At 38.6% G+C, this 21,801-nt stretch overlaps 2 protein-coding genes across 2 annotated transcripts; both read left to right on the top strand.

Annotated features, from left to right (window-relative positions):
• Window positions 1-577: 577 nt before the first annotated feature.
• Window positions 578-13,822, top strand: LOC131155148 (NAC domain-containing protein 67-like). The gene is made up of 3 exons (XM_058108086.1): window positions 578-785; window positions 966-1,138; window positions 13,817-13,822. The coding sequence occupies exons 1-3, from the start codon at window positions 578-580 to the stop codon at window positions 13,820-13,822; spliced, it is 387 nt and encodes a 128-aa protein (XP_057964069.1).
• Window positions 13,823-15,040: 1,218 nt separating this feature from the next.
• Window positions 15,041-19,774, top strand: LOC131155147 (NAC domain-containing protein 67-like). Its single transcript, XM_058108085.1, has 3 exons — window positions 15,041-15,248; window positions 15,429-15,601; window positions 19,439-19,774. The coding sequence occupies exons 1-3, from the start codon at window positions 15,041-15,043 to the stop codon at window positions 19,772-19,774; spliced, it is 717 nt and encodes a 238-aa protein (XP_057964068.1).
• Window positions 19,775-21,801: the final 2,027 nt, after the last annotated feature.

Genomic DNA, 21,801 nt, shown 5'->3' with positions numbered 1-21,801 from the left:
ACATTTTTATTTTTATTTTTCACGTTATAAATAATTTTGGAGTAATTTTTTTATTTTATAATTTAAACATTTATTAGTGGTTCAACATTTATGAGAACAAACGAACCTCTAAACACGTTAATAAATACTATGAAACTATTTAATTAAGATAAGATAATATTTTTTAATGTTGGTAATAAAAGAATTACATGATAAAAATTTGGAACTTATATTCCTACAAATAAAATTTAAAATTTAAATTTAAATTTAAATTTATGGGATGACACAAACAAATGTACCTTATCCCTATATAAATTTAAAATTCAAGGTTTAAAATTATTTTACACATTTAAACAAAATCTATATTTAATACAAATCTTGAAAATTTTAAAAACAGGTTCAAACTTAAAAAAGATATACGTCATGCACGTGGGCACAGAACCCTCCTCCACTGCAATTCCTTCTATAAATACCGAAACCTACGCTACTGCATATATCTAAACCTACCTGCACTACTGCGTACTCTCCTTCTTCCCCTTCACCGGAGCTGATCACAACGCTTCCTCCCTTCCCTTCCTTCTCCCCGGCCGGAGCCACCATGGATGACGACGATATGTTCGACTGGGGCAGCATCTGGCCCGACTTGTTGGAAGAACAATCATACGCTACCGGTTTTCGTTTCTACCCTACTGATTCTGAACTCATCCTTCATTACCTCTCCAACAAAGTTGCCAATCGCCCTGTGGATCTCGCCGCCCCAATTTTTGACGTCGACATTTATCAACACCATCCCCTCCAACTTTCCGGTATATATTCATTCATTAATTGATAATGTATTAGTTTAATTTGCAGTAATCCTTTCTTATTCTAATTCATTCTTGATCTTAATTCTGTTTCTTTTTTTTTTTTAAACCACCATAGCCAACACCCTTTGGATACTCAATTATTCACTAATCATAATTAATTATTATTTGTTCGCGTATCAGAGTGGTATAGGGACCCTCGAATAAAGGAGCTGTATTTTTTCACTCCGAGGAACAAGAAGTATCCAAATGGGCACCGACCGCAGCGAGTAGCCGACAATGGGTATTGGAAGGCTACCGGAGCCAACAAGCCCATTCTAGACAATGGTGCAGTCATTGGGTACAAGATAACTTTGGTTTTTTATGAAGAAAACCTACTAAGGGAAAAAAAACGAATTGGATCATGCATGAGTATACCCTATCTAAAAGAACCACTACTAATACTACAAAACCCAAAATCAACCCTAAGCAGCAACAACAAGATAAAGATGATAACATGAGGGTACGTATGAGCTGTTCTTTTTTATTTAATTTTCATTCGTTAATCAATTACCTATTTAATTAATAGTATGTATAGGATACTAATTAAAAATTTATGATTATTTTTTGCAATTGGACGAGTGGATTTTATGCAGAATATATCATAGAGTAGAAAGTTCGAACAAGGAGAAACTGTGAGACATGGTGGTGGATGAAGGAGAAGATTGATAGGCCAATAGTTGAAGTTGAAACCAACTTGTTGATGATTGCTTTTTCAATAATGTTATGTATTGTTATAACAACGGTTTCTTGTAATTAATTACTTCTTTAGTTGAGTAATTAGTTTTTATTAGGGGTTTGTTTTCAATTTTTAGAATTATTAATTATACATTTTTGATGGGTGGAGAGGAGCACTCAGTCACTGGCTGTGACTGAAACTCAGTGAGGATAAATACCAAACAAGTATATTTCAATCTGAAAATAATACAGAGGAATTAAAATCTCTCTCACGGCTCACTGGCTAATCTCTCTCACACACCACATTGCTCACATTTACTCACACACAACTCAGCTATTTATAGTAATTATAGAAATCAAATAATCAACAATGGTGGGTGCAAATCTTCAATAGCGGTGGGCTGGTAGGTGGAGTAGGTTGCCTGCAAATCTCCAATGTCCACAACGGTGGGCTGCCGGTCTTCAATGGAGGTGGGCTGCCGGTCTTCAAGTTTAATCTTCAACATCCCCCCTTAAACTTGACTCTCCTAATTTTGTCATTCCGAGCATTGTCTTCAGTCTTGCAAAAATATCATGTCTGAGTGGTTTTGTGAAAATGTCAGCAATCTGATCATACGTTCTGCAAGATATCAATTCCACTTCTTTATTTTTGACATGCTCCCTGATAAAATGATACCGAGTATCAATATGTTTACTTCTTTCATGGTAAACTGGATTTTTCGCAAGTGCAATCGCTGATCGGTTGTCGATGTAAACTTCTGTGGGATTACCTTCAAGAAATCCCAGATACTTCAGTACATTCCTAATCCATATACCATGACAAACAGCTGAGCTAGCAGCAACATACTCAGCTTCACATGATGATAGCGTTACGATGGGTTGCTTCTTCGAAGACCATGTAAACGCTGTATCTCCCATGAAAAATGTGAATCCAGTTGTGCTTTTTCTTTCATCAAGATCTCTTCCCCAATCGCTATCTGAATAGCCAATAAGTCTGCAATTACCTCTTGATGAATAAAACATACCATCAGTGATGGTACCTTTGACATATCGAAGTATTCTTTTCGCTGCATTCAGGTGGGACTGGTCAGGAGTCTCCATGTACCTGCTGACAAGTCCAACTCCGTAGAGTATATCTGGTCTGGTGCACGTCAAATACCTCAAGCTTCCAACCAGACTCTTAAAATATGTGGGGTCAACATCTCCTTGCTCATTCTTTCTCAACTCCAATCCTGTTTCAACTGGAGTTGTCACTGGGTTGCATTTGTCCATCCCAAACTTCTTCAATACTTCTTTTGCATAGTGGCTCTGGGAGATAAAAATTCCTTTCTCGCTTTGCATGACTTCTATGCCAAGAAAATGAGCCATCTGGCCAATATCTGTCATTTCGAATTCTTTGACCATGCTCCTTTTGAAAGCGGCAAACATCTCTGGATTGTTGCCGGTGAAGATCAGATCATCAACATATAGGCAGGCTATGAGCATGCTTCCATCTGTCTCCATCTTTATATATAGCGCATGCTCGTAGGGACACTTCTCAAATCCATTCTTCTGGAAGTAGTCATCAATCCTCATGTTCCACGCACGAGGTGCTTGCTTCAAGCCATAGAGTGCTTTCTTCAACTTGTACACTCTATCTTCTTTGCCCTTCTTTACATATCCAGGTGGTTGATCGATATAAATCTCTTCTTCCAGAAAACCGTTCAGAAAAGCTGATTTCACGTCTAGCTGGTAAATCTTCCATCTATTTTGTGCTGAAAGTGAAATAAGTAATCTGATGGTTTCAAGTCTAGCAACCGGGGCAAAGATTTCTCCATAATCAATCCCTTCTTTTTGCTTGTAGCCTTTGGCGACAAGTCTTGCTTTATATCTTTGAACTTCTCCTTGAGCATTCTTTTTGGTCTTGTAGACCCATTTCACACCAATGGTTTTGCGGCCCTTCGGGAGATTTGTCAACTCCCAAGTTTTGTTCTTCTCGATGGATTGAATCTCCTCATCCATCGCTTTTCTCCATTTGTCTTCTTCGTTAGCTTCCTCAAAGCTAACCGGGTCGCTGGTTAACAATAGACAGTAAAGAGTAACATACTCTTCAATTGGTTCTGTAGTTTCATATAGGTCGGCTAGATTTCGAGCTCCTCTAGGTCTCATGTCTGAGATTTCACGCTCAATTGGTGATGGAGCTTCATTCCTCTGTGGTGAACCATGTGGAGGTGTCTGCAGCTCAGGAATTTGTGGCTCGATAGCCACTTCTCTTGTCTGTGTAGGTTCTTCTCCTTCAAGTGTCAATTCCGCATCTTTGGAACATTCAACCTGGTCCCATTTCCAGGATTCATTTTCTTCAAAGATGACATCCCGACTGTGAAAGACTTTCTTGTTGATGGGATTGTAGAGTCGATATCCCATGGTGCTGTCACCGTATCCTACAAGGATACACTTCTCTCCTTTATCATCCAGCTTTGTCCTTCTTGCTTCTGGGATCTTGGCGTAGGCTATGGAGCCAAACACCCTCAGATGACTCACACTGGGCTTGTGAGTACTCCAGGCTTCATATGGTGTCTTTGTATCAAGACTCTTCGTCGGACACCTATTTAGCAGATAGATTGCACATAACACTGCTTCTGCCCAAAAACTCTTGGGCACATTTTTATCCTTTAACATGCTTCTAGCCATGTTAAGGATTGTGCGGTTCTTCCTTTCAGCTACACCATTCAACTGGGGAGTGTATGATGGTGTGAACTGTTTCTGAATTCCTTGTTGTCTAAGGAATTCCAGGAAAGCTTCGTCTTTGTACTCTCCTCCTTGGTCTGACCGGAGTGACTTGATGCGGAAGCCACTTTGTTTCTCCACAAGAGTTTTGAACTCTTTGAACTTATCGAATACCTCTGACTTCCTTTTCAAGAAGTAGACCCAGGTCTTCCTGCTGTAGTCGTCGATGAAGGTGAGGAAGTATCGATTCTGTCCATTCGAAAATGGTCTTAATGGACCACACACATCTGTGTGTATTAGCTGGAGCGGCATGGTTGATCTCCAGTCGGCTTGCTTTCCAAAGCTGTTTCTATGTTGCTTGCTCAAAATACAGCTTTCGCATATCACATTTGGATGATGGATATTGGGTAAGCCCTTAACCATCTTCTTGCTTCCCAATTGTTTCAAACTTTCAAAGTTTAGATGCCCATACCTTAGATGCCATAGCCAGTCTTTGTCTTTGATGATAGCGCTCAAACACCTTGGCGTATCATGTTGGATGGCGAGCGGAAACATTCGATTCTTTGCCATTTGAACTCGAGTAACAAGCTTTCCTCGAGCATCTATTATCACCATCTGCTTATCACTGAGGCTAATTCGATAGCCTCTCTCCACGAGCTGTCCGAGACTAAGTATATTAGTCTTCATGGCTGGCACATAGTAGACGTTGGAGATGTAAGCATGATCTCCGGACTTTTGTTTGATCAAAACATCTCCTCTCCCTTGGACTGAGATTTTTGAATCATCTCCGAAAGATATCTCCCCCTGAACTTTCTCATCAAGTTCAAAGAATAGGTTCTTTCTGCCAGTCATATGATTGCTGGCTCCAGAATCAAGGTACCAAACACTCTGGTCCTGAGGAGTTGCATTGTGTGCCATCAGCATCAATGACTCTCCATTTGCATGATCTGTTTCGGCAAGGTTGGCCTCCTCGCTAACCTTTTCTTGTTGTCGTCCCCAACACTCATTACTATAGTGCCCATACTTATGACAATTATAGCATTGAATGTTTCTTTTATCTTCATTCAAACGATTTTTGTATCCTCCCCTTCTTCCTTGTCCTCTGCCTTGTGGGACATAGCTCTGTTGATTTCGTCCTCCTCTAGTGGGACCTCTTCTGCCTCTGCCACCTTCTCTGGAGTTAAAATTTCCAGAATTTCTTCCACGAGATCCTCGGTCTCGTCCTCTTCCTTGTTGTGACGTCCCCCCTTTGTCGTATCTATCTGTAGTGAGGGACAACTTCGTTTGGAGAGCTTGCTCCAGTGCTTTATCATCACTTCTTCTATTGACTTTTTGCTCATGGGCTTGGAGTGAGCCCACAAGTTCTTCTACAGACATTGTTTCCAAGTCTTTTGTCTCCTCTAGGGTCACAGCTATATAATCATATTTTGGATCTAAAGATCGCAAAATTTTTTCACAAATTCTCTCGTCATTGAGAATTTCTCCATTTCTTCTTAATTGATTTGATACTACCATTACTCGTGTATAGTAGTCTGAAATGGATTCAGTAGACTTCATTATGAGAGATTCGAACTCACCTCGCAATGTCTGAAGACGAATCTTTTTTACTTTATCTGCACCTTTGTGTGTTCGATGGAGAGAGTCCCAGACTTCTTTAGATGTCTTCGCGGAGGCAATGATTTCGAACGTGGCCTCATCAAGGCCTTGGTAGATTATGGATTTTGCCTTGCAATCTTTCTTTCGATCGGCTCGCAAGGTCGTTCTTTGAGCTTCGGGCATAGCTGCTTCGGCTTCTTTTGATGTGCTTTCTCTGTACCCATCTTCAACGATATCCATGACATCCTGAGAACCTAGAAGGGCTCTCATTTGAATCGACCAGTTGTCATAATTCTCTCGGGTCAATTTTGGAATGACCGATTGAATAGTACCGTTAGCCATCGAATTCAATATATAAGAAACAGAGAAATGGGGGCTGATTTTGGTAAATCTAATGAAACCAATAAATTCAGAAGATTGAAAAACCTTAAGAACCGGTTTTGGTTTGCAAAGAACCGGTCTAAAAATCACCGAACCGGCTATAGGAAAATTCTGGTGAATTTTTGAACTAACCGGTTTAACTTAACGGCCACTTAAACGGCGTTAACCCCTCCGTTAGGCCACGTGGCGCTTTCTGGGCGCGCCGCGTGTCGGCGCTTAGGAGCGGGTCGGAGGCGGGTCGGACCTCGTTCACGGATCCGGGTTACGGGTTTGGAACGCGGGTCGCTGACCGGGTCGCGGGTCGTAGATCCGGGTCGCGGGTCGCTTTGCGGGTAGGATCTCGCCAATCGGGCGAGGAAGACGCGTGCAGGCGCGTGTCGCGGTCGCCGGAGTCTTGCCGGCGCGTGGGAAGAACGGTGCTTACGTGGGAGGCTCGTGGGGGCGCGTGGGAGATCTCCCTGTGTCCGTTTGAGACGTGATTTTCACCGTTGGAATCGTCTCGAGTCGAATTGCACAATGGCAGGCTCAATTTGATATTTGGAGCAACTTCAAAACTGAGAAGAAACTTGAATTTCTTCTCTGTTCACCTCTGTTTGGTGAATTCCGGCGTACCTGGACGCTCTGATACCACTGATGGGTGGAGAGGAGCACTCAGTCACTGGCTGTGACTGAAACTCAGTGAGGATAAATACCAAACAAGTATATTTCAATCTGAAAATAATACAGAGGAATTAAAATCTCTCTCACGGCTCACTGGCTAATCTCTCTCACACACCACATTGCTCACATTTACTCACACACAACTCAGCTATTTATAGTAATTATAGAAATCAAATAATCAACAATGGTGGGTGCAAATCTTCAATAGCGGTGGGCTGGTAGGTGGAGTAGGTTGCCTGCAAATCTCCAATGTCCACAACGGTGGGCTGCCGGTCTTCAATGGAGGTGGGCTGCCGGTCTTCAAGTTTAATCTTCAACAATTTTTTCTTCAATAAATGGATTGATCCCTCGTGTGATGCAAGAAATTATGAGAATGTATTTTTGTTACAATGTCTTCTTTTTTTTTCCTTCAACCATGCAAACTGTGAATGACTCAATGCAAATTAAAAGTTGAGACCGATTCTTTTTTTGTAGTCGATATCCATGTGACATATAGAAGTTTTGATCAAAGTACATTTTTACAAATAAGAATACCACATCATTCATAAATTAATCCAATAAAGAGTCGCCCGTATGCATCAAACAAAATAAGCAAAACTACAATTAACTTTCTTTCCAAAACAAATAAAAAAGTTCTTGATTAATTTCCCTTCCCATAAAAATTATTAAAAAAAATCATAATTAAAATAATTATTTATTAATTTGAGTTTGATAAATATATTCTAGAATTTTATTTGGCCTAAGGATAATATTCTATAAAATATAGGTGGATAATAAGGCCATAGTTTTCATATATTCGAAAGGAATATAGTTCATTGTAAAAAAACTAATAATACGTCTATTAAGAACAATCATTAAATGATGACATGTTTTATTTTCTATATAAAATTAAATATAAGAAAATATGAAGTAAAAAGTTTGTGCATCACACGGATCAGCTACAAAGAAAATTGGCTACGATTTTTTTTTTTCTTTTGTAACTTCAAACCATGGATTAACCATGTATTTCTTTGTAATTTACTAATAAATATAAGGCTCATTGCCACATGTTTTAAATCTATAACATGAAAAAAAAAAAAAAAAATCTTTCGGGAAGGCCAATGTGGTCCTTCTATCAAGCCCTATTAATAAATGAAAACACTTTAAAAAGTATATCTAATATGGTAGGGTCCACATATAATTTGACGGGATCTATTGTTTCAAATATTTTCATTGGATGGGAAGACCTGATGGGAGAACCAAGTTGGTCTTCTTGGATGACCTAATTATTCCTCTAAAATACAGACAAATAGATACGTAAAGGGATAGATTCCCAATGTCGCAATGTCCGGGAGATGGGTTCGGAATGGTAAGGAATAATTATATTATAAGTTGAATTGAATCGCCACTAACCTGTTATTTTCCTAGGTATGGTTAGTTCACTTAATTACCACTAGTTTGTTGATTGGTCTCTTGACTAATCCTAGGCCAAGGAACTAGTAGTCTTGATCTACATTTACCAAAGTTGGGATTGAGAGTTCAGTTATGCGATGGGAAGATACTAGCACCCTCTACACACCCGTTCTACGAACGGTACCTAATTAATTATGAAACATCCCTAAATTGAATCTAATGGTCTTTAATTAACTCCTTAAAAATAAATAAATGAATAAATAAATAAATAAATAAAAATTTAAAAGGAAAATGAAAATTACAATGCTATTTAGAAGTGTCTAATAAGACCTCTAAACGAGGGCATCTTCTAAGATAACCCCTCTTCAAAACTAATATAGATGAGGTCTGATTATCCTTTGTTAAATCATTGGAACACACGCAAAGATACTGAAAGTTTTGCACTGCACCGACGAGTAGAAAGTTTTTTATGCTACGTTTCAACTGGCAGGAGAAGCTGAGAGGTGATGGATGGCTGTGAGTTTGCTTGAGGAGCTGAGAATTGATTCATTAGGGATGACGTGGGTCCGTTTTAAAGAGGTATTCTTCAAGAGATACTTCCTGGCTTCTGTCCGTGACGCAAAAGTGGACGAGTTCTCTAGTCTTACTCAAGAGACCCTGGCAGTGTAGAGTTACACAGGTAGATACATCGATCTGTCTCGCTTTGCACCATGTATGATCTCGAATGAGTACGAAAAGGCTCGAAGGTTCGAGAAGGGATTAAGGAAGGATATTCGTAGGCTAGTGGGAATGCTACAGATTCAGGAGTTTTCAGCTTTTTATAGACCTCTATCTAGGTGGCCTCGTCGACGAGCCACGACACCTTGTCGATGAGTCCAAGAAGGGAGTTTGTCGATGAACACCTAACTCTCGTCGATGAGTTTCAGGCCTTGAAATCAGCCATCTCAGAAAGTTCTCATCAACGAGACACATGTCCACATCGACAAGCCCAAGAAGACTGTTAAGTCCCCTTTGAAATTTCCTTTTCTCCCTCCTTTCTTTATTATTTAATTTCTATAATTATCCGAGTTACTAAATATGGAAAATGGAAACAGGGGAGAGAGAGAGAGAGAGAGAGAGAGAGAGAGGGAGAGATTTGAGTTGAGCAGAATGGAGGGGTTGAACCCTTTTAAAGGTTTGGTTTGAAGAGGTTTGCGGAGGAAACTTTTGGTAGCAGAACTTGGAACCACAGAATGAGGCGAGTGTGAAAGCGAGAGAGAGTGGACATATGAGATTCCTTTTTTAAAATTAGAATTTGAAGATGTTGACCGACTTTTTTTATTTCATTTTTTATTATTATTATTTTTATATTCTTAATGTACAATTTTTCTGTATTTAGAGATTTCCTTGTATTTTTTCATTTTATGGAATAAAATTTTGCCAAATTTTGTTATGTTAGCCTTGGACAAAATGGGGTGCCTACACCCTATATAATTTCTAGAGAGAGAGAGAGAGAGAGAGAGAGAGAGAGAGAGAGAGAGAGAGAGAGAGAGAGAGAGAGTTTCAAAACCACCTTGTTGGACCCTAAAAAAAAATTCTATCCTTTTTTTTATTAACGAAACATAAGAAAGGATGACTCTTTAATTTATATATTTTTTTCTTTCCCATGATATTTTTTTGAGTTTTAAATAGGATCTAAGAGAAATGAAAGGAATAACTAATGCATTTTTTTTTCATATTTGGTTATAAAAAAAAACATAAGAATGAACGAAAAAAAAAAGAAGATTTTTCTAAACTTTTAGCTCTAAATTCACAAAAATCCATATCCAAACTGTAAAATCCAGAAATTAAATTGTCCCCTTTTGTAATTATTTTGCATATTTAAACAAACTTAGGGGCATGTGACATTTTTTTTTTCTCCCTCCTTTCTTTATTATTTAATTTCTATAATTATCCGGGTTACTAAATATGGTCCCAGATGAGCCTCTAAAAGCTAGGATGTTTGAAAGAGGACTAAGGCAGGGTATACGCACTCAGGTGGTGGCATTGTTGACTCAGAGTTTCTCTGAACTAGTAGACAGGGCCATGAGAGTTGAGGCCAACATATAGGAAAGTGAGGCAGAAGAGAATCAAAAAAAGAAGAGATCCATACCTTTCAGCTCACATACTGATATCCGACAGGATTCCTGGAGAGTAGATCGAGATGCTGGGGTTCAGAGGTTAGATAGGGCCGACCGAAACTACCGGGAAAATTCATTCCACCCCTTTTGTGCCAGATGTAACCAGAGGCATTAGGGGGAATGCTGGGGTGGGAATACCATGTGCTATAGGTGTCGCAGCCATGACCACATAGCTCACGATTGTCGTGCTCCACCGAACAATGCACCCTCTCCTGATCAGAATAGGAGAAACAACCCGGTACCTCGTGGTAGCGGCCCGACGCATGTTTATATGCTTGGTACGACTGAGGGGACAATGCTTGAGGTGCAGGTAATATGCTTACGTTTGAATAAGCGATAATTTTGTTTGATTTTAAGTGATTCGATGACTTGGGTGTTAGAATTGATTGAACATTGTGAATGTGGTTAGTTAGTTTTTAAGTTGTGAAAAAATGATGGATTAACAAATTTCGAGGATGAAATTTTATAAGGGGGGAAAAATGTAGTAACTCGAACCTAGAAAATAAAATATAAAAAAATGAATAAAAGAAAAATGGAGAATAAAATAAAGGGAAAAGAAAAATTGAAAAGGGCATCAAGAAGGGACTCGTCAACGAAGTAGTTCTATTGGTCGACGAACGTCCTTCTGGTTCTCGTCGACGAGTATGCGTGTCTTGTTGACGAATAATTTACTGAGAGAGGTTTCAGATATTTTTTAATTTTGTCGACGAACTCTCGACTTCATCGACGAATGGTCTTCTTGGGCTCGTCGACGAATCCACTTGTCACATCGACATTTTTCTCTCTCCCCACGATTTTATATTCCACAAGCCATATGAAAAGGCTTTCTTTCATTCTAAGTGATATTTTCTCTCTCCTCACAATTTTCTCTCTTTACCATATGATTTTCTCACCTTCTTTCTTCGATTTCGGACCCAATTCAGCCCGTATTGACGATCAGAAACCACCACAAGATTCCTTAGAAGATTCTCTGCAACTTAGGTAGAGGGGAATTTCAATTTGGGGTTCCAGGGCACCATCCCAAAATTAGGGTAGGTAGGGTATTTTTAAGTTTTATTATTAATATGGAGTATATAGGGCCTAGGGTTGATAAAATAGCATTTTATTGAAGTTTGGGTTGATAAACTCGGGTTCTTGAATTAGGGTTCAGGTGAGTGCCGCAAGCGATGTTACAAGGTTTTCGCTGGCGTAATTTAGGAAACCAGGTAAGGGGAATTAATTATAGTAGGTTTTTGTTAATTTTTTAAAACCGATTAATCTGAGTATTCAAAAATATATATATTTAGGTATGATTTATCTGAACAATTAGGCATTTGAAAAAAATATTGACTTTTACTATATATATATGGAAAAGAAATTGTGTGGCAGGAATACACTTTTCATAATTTTAATTGGTTGTTGTGAATACCGAATGATGGAATATAATGTTGAATTGTGGCTAGTTGTGAGTACAGTTTGTTTGTGAATAAACATTTGGTTGTGAATATTGGCTGCTTGAGATTGCTGCGTGAAAAATAAGGTGATGTGCATATATGAGTCATTTTGTGTGGTTATTCGTGTGTATCACAATATAACGTTGGCAAGCCTGAGGAGTTCGTTATATTGCCTAGATGTAATCACAATATAACGTTGGCAAGCCTGAGGAGTTCATATACTGTCATTACATATTGGGGTAGAGCATTGGCAAGCCTGAGGAGGTTATTCTACTCATATACTACGGGTAGGTCATGGGGATTGGTACTGGTGGTTAGTGGCGATTGTCTGGACCGTGTATTATGTGAAGATGTTAGTCTTGTGTGGACCAATTCTGTGTGGACCGTGCATTTTGTGAAAATATTAGTCCTGTGTGGACCTTGTGTCCTGTGAAAATATTAGTCCTATGTGGACCGTGCGTTCTGTGAAAATATTAGTACTCTGTGGACCAGTCCAGTGTGGACAATGCGGTGTGTGAAAATATTAGTCCTGTGGGGATTGTGTATCTTGTGTGGGTGTGAGTTCTGTGAGGACAGTCCTGTGTGGACCGTGTGTTTTGGAGACTTTGCCTATATACATAGCTCGAAGGCTTACTGAGTAAGGTGAGTACCCTGATATTAGTATTAGAGCATAAGGAAGGTACTTGTATGGGTGGGTAATCTTCCCTATTCTCGGGTTTTATTAGTAAAACTATTTATGAATGCATGTATGATTTCAGATGACAGTATTGTTGTTAATGATGCAATTTCTCAGCTGCCGTGGATAATGAAACACAAATGAATATGCATACATATATATTCTTTATTTATTTAAACTCCCTGCTACACACTGCTATGATTTATTCTTCCTTACTGAGATGTTTCTCACCCTAGTGGATGATTATATTTTCAAGTCCATTAGGAGATCAGGCTTAGAGTTCCAGGCAAGGTAGTATTTTATTTTGGTAAACTTTGGGGCGGCTATATGAACAGGTTATGTGTAGTTTATGTTTATAAATGCTAGAATGTAATATAAACAGTGGTTGCAATTGTTTTAGGGTTATATATATATAGTGCAATGCCCTAGACCCACCACGTGGGGCTTGGAGTGTTAAGAGACCAAACATGCGTCTCCGATACCATTCACGCAGCGGAATTAAATTAAACAACCTCAAACATAATACCAGAGTTCTATAATTACATAAGCATACCCAAAAAGTACAGCCACATTCTGGATGGGGGTCGAGTCGCTGGGTCGGATCTCACTAGCCAGGGGAGGAAGACGGGTGCGGGGCGCGTGGAGCGTGTGAAGCCAGCGATCGAAATGCTCGTCGGCACGTGCGGCGTGTGGGAAGGACGCTGACTTTGCTGGAGGCACGTGTGAGCGCATGTGGAGTCTCGCAGAGTCCATTTGAGACGTGATTTTTACCGTTGGAATCATCTCGACGCGAATTTCATAATGGTAAGCTCAATTTTGAATTTTGAGCAACTTCAAATCTGGGAAAAAATTGAATTTCTCCTCTATTTGATTCTGTTTGGTAGATTTCGGCTTACTTGGACGCTCTGATACCATTGATGGGTGTAGAGGACACTTAGTCACTTGTTGTGACTAAAACTCAGTGACAATTAATTTCAAAAACAATTTAATTCAATCTGAACAAAATACAGAGAAATTCAAAAACAAAATCTCTCTAGCTCATTGGTTATTCACCCTCACTTCACCACATACTACATTGCACACACACACACACACATCTATTTGTAGCAGATTCTAAAATGAAATAATAAAGGATTGTGGCTGGTAGGTGAGGTTGGTGACCGCTGATCAACAGAAGCGGCTGGTCGGCAGCCGTCGTCAAATATTGCTGCCCCCATCAAGTTTACTCTTCAACAAGCTTTTGGGTCAATATGTTTTTATTTTCAATTTTCACATATTCCTCACATGTCTAATTGCTGAATCCTTTTTTTGCAGGTTTAAATTAGAATTTGAAGATGTTGACCCACTTTTTTTATTTCATTTTTTTTATTATTATTTTTATATTCTTAATGTACAATTTTTCTGTATTTAGAGATTTCCTTGTATTTTTTCATTTTATGGAATAAAATTTTGCCAAATTTTGTTATGTTAGCCCTGGACAACATGGGGTGCCTACACCCAATATAATTTCTAGAGAGAGAGAGAGAGAGAGAGAGAGAGAGAGAGAGAGAGAGAGAGAGAGAGAGAGAGAGAGGGGGAGGGAGAGAGAGTTTCAAAACCACCTTGTTGGACCCTAAACAACCTTTTATTTTCTATCCTTTTTTTTATTAACGAAACATGAGAAAGGATGACTCTTTAATTTATATATTTTTTTCTTTTCCATGATATTTTTTTGAGTTTTAAATAGGATCTAAGTGAAATGAAAGGAATAACTAATGCATTTTTTCATATTTGATTATCAAAAAACGTAAGAAAGAACGAAAAAAAAAAAAGGATTTTTCTAAACTTCTAGCTCTAAATTCACACAAATCCATATCCAAACTGTAAAATCTAGAAATTAAATTGTCCCCTTTTGTAATTATTTTGCATATTTAAACAAACTTAGGGGCATGTGACATTTTTTTTTCCTTTTCTTATAATTCGACCTTTTTTTCTTTTTTTCACGTTGTAAATAATTTTGGAGTAACTTTTTTATTTTATAATTTAAACATTTATTAGTGGTTCAACATTTATGAGAACAAACGAACCTCTAAACACGTTAATAAATACTATCGAAACTAATTAATTAAGATAAGATAATATTTTTTAATGTTGGTAGTAAAAGAATTACATGATAAAAATTTGGAACTTACATTCCTACAAATAAAATTTAAAATTTAAATTTAAATTTAAATTTATGGGATGACACAAACAAATGTACCTTATCCCTATATAAATTTAAAATTCAAGGTTTAAAATTATATTTCACGTTTAAACAAAATCTATATTTAATACAAATCTTGAAAATTTTAAAAACAGGTTCAAACTTAAAAAAAAAATACGTCATGCACGTGGGCACAGAACCCTCCTCCACTGCAATTCCTTCTATAAATACCAAAACCTACGCTACTGCCTATATCTAAACCTACCTGCACTACTGCGTACTCTCCTTCTTCCCCTTCACCGGAGCTGATCACAACGCTTCCTCCCTTCCCTTCCTTCTCCCCGGTCGGAGCCACCATGGATGACGACGATATGTTCGACTGGGGCAGCATCTGGCCCGACTTGTTGGAAGAACAATCATACGCTACCGGTTTTCGTTTCTACCCTACTGATTCTGAACTCATCCTTCATTACCTGTCCAACAAAGTTGCCAATCGCCCTGTGGATCTCGCCGCCCCAATTTTTGACGTCGACATTTATCAACACCATCCCCTCCAACTTTCCGGTATATATTCATTCATTAATTAATAATGTATTAGTTTAATTTGCACTAATCCTTTCTTATTCTAATTCAAACTTGATCTTAATTCTGTTTCTTTTTTTTAAACCACCGTAGCCAACACCCTTTGGATACTCAATTATTCACTAATCATAATTAATTATTATTTGTTCACGTATCGTGCAGAGTGGTATAGGGACCCTCGAATAAAGGAGCTGTATTTTTTCACTCCGAGGAACAAGAAGTATCCAAATGGGCACCGACCGCAACGAGCAGCCGACAATGGGTATTGGAAGGCTACCGGAGCCAACAAGCCCATTCTAGACAATGGTGCAGTCATTGGGTACAAGATAACTTTGGTTTTTTATGAAGGAAAACCTACTAAGGGAAAAAAAACGAATTGGATCATGCATGAGTATACCCTATCTAAAAGAACCACTACTAATACTACAAAACCCAAAATCAACCCTAAGCAGCAACAACAAGATAAAGATGATAACATGAGGGTACGTATGAGTTGTTCTTTTTTATTTAATTTTCATTCGTTAATCAATTACCTATTTAATAGTATGTATAGGATACTAATTAAAAATTTATGATTATTTTTTGCAGTTGGACGAGTGGATTTTATGCAGAATATATCATAGAATCGAAAGTTTGAACAAGGAGAAACTGTGAGACGTGGTGGTGGATGAAGAAGAAGATTGATAGGCCAATAGTTGAAGTTGAAACCAACTTGTTGATGATGATTGCTTTTTCCATAATGTAATGTATTGTTATAACAACGGTTTCTTGTAATTAATTACTTCTTTAGTTGAGTGATTAGTTTATATTAGGGCTTTGTTTTCAACTTTTAGAATTATTAATTAGACATTTTTTCTTCAATAAATGGACCAATCCCTTGTGTGATGCAAGAAATTATGAGAATGTATTTTTGTTACAATGTCTTTTTTTTTTTCCAACCATGCAAACTGTGAATGAATCAATGGAAATTAAAAGTTGAGACCGATTCTTTTTTTGTAGTCGATATCCATGTGACATATAGAAGTTTTGATCAAAGTACATTTTTACAAATAAGAATACCACATCATTCATAAATTAATCCAATAAAGAGTCACCCGTATGCATCAAACAAAATAAGCAAAACTACAATTAACTTTCTTTCCAAAACAAATAAGAAAGTTCATGATTAATTTCCCTTCCCATAAAAATTATTAAAAAAATCATAATTAAAATAATTTTTTATCAATTTGAGTTTGATAAATATATTCTAGAATTTTATTTGGCCTAACAATAATATCCTATAAAATATAGGTGGATAATAAGGCCATTGTTTTCATATATTCGAAAGGAATATAGTTCATTGTAAAAAAAAACTAATAATATGTCTATTAAGAACATTCATTAAATGATGACATGTTTTATTTTCGATATAAAATTAAATATAATAAAATATCGATTAAAAAGTTTGTGCTTCACACGGATCAGCTACAAAGAAAATTGGCTACGATTTTTTTTTCTTTTGTAACTTCAAACCATGGATTAACCATGTATTTCTTTGTAATTTACTAATAAATATAAGGCTCATTGCCACATGTTTTATATCTACAACATGAAAAAAAAAATCCTTCTAGAAGACCAACGTGGTCCTTCTATCAAGCCTTATCAATAAATGAAAACACTTTAAAAAGTATATCTAATATGGTAGGGTCCACATATATTTTGACGGGATCTATTGTTTAAAACATTTTCATTGGATGAGAAGACCTGATGGGAGAACCAAGTTGGTCTTCTCGGATGACCTAATTATTCCTCTAAAATACAGATACATAGATACGTAAAGGGATAGATTCACTATGTCGCAATGTCCGGGAGATGGGTTCGGAATGGTAAGGAATAATAATATTATAAGTTGAATTGAATCACCACTAACCTGTTATTTTAGTTATGGTTAGTTCACCTAATTACCACTAGTTTGTTGATTGGTCTCTAGACTAATCTTAGGCCAAGGAACTAGTAGTCTCGATCTACATTTACCAAAGTTGGGATTGAGAGTTCAGTTATGCGATGGGAAGATACTAGCACCCTCTACACACCCGTTCTACGAACGGTACCTAATTAATTATGAAACATCCCTAAATTGAATCTAATGATCGTTAATTAACTCCTTAAAAATAAATAAATGAATAAATAAATAAATAAAAATTTGAAAGGAAAATGAAAATTACAATGTGATTTAGAAGTGTCTAATAAGACCTTTAGACGAGGGTATCTTCTAAGATAAACCCCCCTCAGAACTAATATAGATGAGGTATGATTACCCTTTGTTAAATCATTGGAACACACGCAAAGATAATGAAAGTTCTGCACTGCACCGACGAGTAGAAAGTTTTTTATGCTACGTTTCAGCTGGCAGGAGAAGCTGAGAGGTGGTGAATGGCTATGAGTTTTCTTGAGGAGCAGAGGATTGATTCATTAGGGATGACGTGGGTCCGTTTTAAGGAGGTATTCTTCAAGAGATACTTCTAGACTTCTGTCCGTGACGCAAAAGCAGACGAGTTCTCGAGTCGGACTTAAGAGACCCTGGCAGTGCAGAGTTACGCAGGTAGACACATCGATCTCTCTCGCTTTGCGCCATGTATGATCTCGAATGAGTATGAAAAGGCTCGGAGGTTTCGAGAAGGGCCTAAGGAAGGATATTCGTAGGCTAGTGGTAATGCTACAGATTCAGGAGTTTTCTATTCTGGTGGATAAAGCCGTTGTGGTTGTGGCTGGTCTCCTAGAGGATGAGGTTGTACAAGATTAGAAGAAGAGGTCAATGCCTTCTGGTTCTCAGACTGGTTCTCGTCAGGGGCGGTGGAAGAAGAGGAATTATGGTTCGGATAATCGCCAGGGTACAAAATCGTGGGGTCCACAGGAGAACCGATCTCACGAGTGTTGTACCATGTGCTACAAATGGTATGATCATGAATGCCAACCATTTGGGGGTAACTGTTACAACTGTGGCAAATCAAGCCATAAAGCCTAAGACTGTCGTACGCAGATGACTGGTACGCCTACACCGAGTCAGAACTGAGGAAATAATCAAGTGCCTCAGGGAAATGCAGCTTAGGCGAGAGTGTACTCGCTTACTCCAGCTAATTCAGAGCATGCTGGTGACTCACTCGAAAAATGAGCAGCTCGAAAGCTATCCTAAGTATAGGAGTTCTGTCGTGTAATATTAAGCCCAAGGGCTAGATCGTCTCCTCAGGGAATGCGTTTTAATCTCGGATTTTATGTTCGTCCAATTGAAAACAAAACAGTACTAAACTTGGTTCAGATTCGGGGTTTTTCAGAATTTTGAAGACTTAAACAAAAACTTAAATTAAAGTCCTAAAACTAACATGCTTCAATTTAAAGAGCAAAAATGGAAACTCTAAACTACTCAAGGAAACACTGAAACACGCATTAATGAAATATGGCAACCTAGAACATGAGATCAAAGATGCGCAAGAATGGAAACCTAATCAAACACACACACGCGCGGAATAAAAATCAAATCTTTAACATGAACTAAAAATTACGAACCAAAATCACAATTTAAATGCAGACTAAAAACTGAACTTTTAATACGAGCCAAGAACTCGAACCAAAGGAACAAAACACAAACAAAGACCTAAATTTAACGAAACACAATAAAACCTTTTTTTTTCTTTTATTTAAGAACGAAACTGGACCTCATTAGATTACTGCAAAATAAACTAAAGTACTAGTTAAATCTACCATGAAATTAATTGAGAAAATACATAAATAAAGTGCAATAATAAGAAAACACCCTAAACAACAACTCAAAAACTAAAACTTTCCAATAAACCTCAACGAGAACTTAGCAATGTCCAACTAAATAAATAATTTTAATAATAAAAATATACCTTAGAAAATTATTCAAACTCACACTTTTCAAACGAAACTAAATAATAATAATAAAAAAACAATGTTTGCATAACATAAAAAAAAACAAGAAAAATGAAAAAGGAAGAGAGAGAGAGAGAGATAGAAGCAGGGGCCTCTCGGGTAGCCAAGTATTGCTGCTGAAGTTGCTGATAATTACTGTGGAGGCTGGAAGCTCATGGCTTGGCTGCGTGTGGTTGGAGTTGCAGAGGATGGTGCTGTGAAGTTCTGCTATGGAGCTGTGATGTTGGTTGGCTGTGGAGCAGAGGAGAAGAGGATGGCTGCTGTCCTCTGCTGTGGTGGCTACTGTTTGGGTTGCCGGAGCACGAGAGTTGCAGAGGGCCTCTCGGGTTCTTGACTGGTTCTTGAGTGAAGCTGCTGCGGTGGATCTACAGCTTGGACAGGGCTGTCACAAAGGCACTTCGGTGGTTTACTGGTGTGGAGGAATGTGCTCGGGTGGAGGAATACAGCTGCGGGCTGGAACAGGGGCAGCAACACGGGGAAACAGCACAGCAAAGCAAAAGGGCAGCAGTGGCGGCCTTCCTTCAGCAGTTGCAGCGGCTGTGTGTTCACGGGTAGAGGGAGTTGCAGCAAGGGAGTAGGGAAGCAAGGAGAAGGGAAGAGATAAGAGAAAAGGGAAAAAGCAAAGAACTAAAAAGCTGGAAATACGAGAGAGTAGAAGAGAGAAAAAAACAGGGGAATAGAACGGGAGAATGGGCAAGAGAGAGGGCAGAGAGAAGCTAAGGGAAAAAGAAGGGACAGGAGAAAAGAAGAAGAAGAAGAAGAAGAAGAAGAAGAAGAAGAAGAAGAAGAAGAGGAGAATGGGGAGCCTCGGGGGCTGCCTACGCAGGAAGAGGAAGAGAAGGGTTAAATAGGATGGGGGGGAAAGCCCTAGACCCGGATAGGAGACCCGACCCGGCAACTTGACCCAATTGGAGTTGACCCGAATTGCTATATTTTTTTCATTTTCTTTATTCTATGTTCATCACCAATCTGACTCTTCTGGAGCCCGTATCTCACAAAACTCAAAACACAAAAGTTGTAGATAATCCTTTCCTCTTTCTCCAGAAATTTGAATCGTCTTGATCGAAGTTTGTACAAAAAATTTATGTATGAAATACGAACAGGTGTCGATTTTGGTTCCCAGGAATTTTCCTGCGACAAAAAATTACCAAAACTTCATAAATAGTGCAATAAAGTTCAAGAATGATGATTTTGGAATTTTATTAAAATATTGAACAAATTTGGGCATTTAATTAAAAATATAAACCGTAAAGCTTGGGTTAAACGTCCAATTACGCAGTTTCGGCACGTAATCAGCTGGCAACATGGTGACATGTACCATGTTACTGTTTTTAAATAAAGTTGTTGTCTTATTTGATTCAGGAGCAACCCACTCCTTTATATCTATAAATTTTATGAAACTGTGTGTGGTTGAAACCCAAGTGATGGATGAGGGGTTGTCTGTAGCTACACCATTTGGGAGTGTAGTGATATAGAAGATGTTAGGGAACTACCCAGTGGTAATTCAGGAAAGGTCACTACCAGTGAATCTGGTAGTATACTAAATGTTCAGTTTTGATGTTATATTGGGATGGATTGGTTATCCTTCAGTTTTTCTGTGATTGGTTGTCGTAGGAGAGTGGTGGTGTTTAGGCCTTCTGGAGAATAGGAGTATGAGTTCGTAGGATCGTGTGTGCATTCGACGCCACAAATTCTTTCCGCAATGCAGGCAAGAAGGTTACTCTTGGATGGGTTTTAGAGAGAGCCGAGCAAGATAGAGAGAGAGAGAGAGAGAGAGAACTAAAATATTTTTTATTTCCTCGTTGAAATGTCGTTTTCAGCTTTTTATAGACCTCTGGCCACGTGGCCTCGTCGACGAGCCACGACACCTCGTCGATGAGTCCAAGAAGGGAGTTCGTCGATGAACACTTAACCCTCGTCGATGAGTCCCAGGCCTTGAAATCAACCCTCTCAGTAAGTTCTCATCAACGAGACACATGTCCACATCGACAAGCCCAAGAATACTGTTGAGTCCCCTTTGAAATTTCCTTTTCTCCTGCCTTTCTTTATTTTTTAATTTCTATAATTATCTGGGTTACTAAATATGGTCCCGGATGAGCTACTAAAAGCTAGGATGTTTGAGAGAGGACTAAGGCAGGGGATACGCACTCAGGTGGTGGCATTGTTGACTCAGAGTTTCTTTGAACTGGTAGACAGAGCCATAAGAGTTGAGGCCAACATATAGGAAAGTGAGGCAAAAGCGAATCAGAAAAAGAAGAGATTCATACCTTCCAGCTCACATACTGATATCCGACAGGATTCCTGGAGAGGAGATCGAGATGCTGGGGTTCAGAGGTCAGATAGGGCCGATCGAGACTACTGGGAAAATTCATTCCACCCCCTTTGTGCCAAATGTAACCAGAGGCATTAGGGGGAATGCTGGGGTGGGAATACCATGTGCTATAGGTGTGGCAGCCATGGCCACATAGCTCGCGATTGTCGTGCTCCACCAAACAATGCACCCGCTCCTGATTAGAATAGGAGAAACAACCTGGTACCTCGTGGCAGCAGTCCGACGTGTGTTTATATGCTTGGTACGACTGAGGGGACAATGCTAGAGGTGCAG

The sequence above is a fragment of the Malania oleifera genome, chromosome 5, assembly GCF_029873635.1.
Source record: "Malania oleifera isolate guangnan ecotype guangnan chromosome 5, ASM2987363v1, whole genome shotgun sequence".
Classification (NCBI taxonomy): domain Eukaryota; kingdom Viridiplantae; phylum Streptophyta; class Magnoliopsida; order Santalales; family Ximeniaceae; genus Malania; species Malania oleifera.
This window is presented reverse-complemented; position numbering and strand designations above follow the sequence as displayed.

What these genes read in the sequence shown, in the direction of transcription:
- LOC131155148 (XM_058108086.1), top strand. Translation starts at nt 578, where the DNA reads ATGGATGACGACGATATGTTCGACTGGGGCAGCATCTGGCCCGACTTG. An exon ending in CCATCCCCTCCAACTTTCCG is followed by an intron (nt 786 to 965) that starts GTATATATTCAT and finishes TTCGCGTATCAG; the next exon opens with AGTGGTATAGGGACCCTCGA.
- LOC131155147 (XM_058108085.1), top strand. Translation starts at nt 15,041, where the DNA reads ATGGATGACGACGATATGTTCGACTGGGGCAGCATCTGGCCCGACTTG. An exon ending in CCATCCCCTCCAACTTTCCG is followed by an intron (nt 15,249 to 15,428) that starts GTATATATTCAT and finishes CGTATCGTGCAG; the next exon opens with AGTGGTATAGGGACCCTCGA. An exon ending in TTGGGTACAAGATAACTTTG is followed by an intron (nt 15,602 to 19,438) that starts GTTTTTTATGAA and finishes GCTGTGGAGCAG; the next exon opens with AGGAGAAGAGGATGGCTGCT.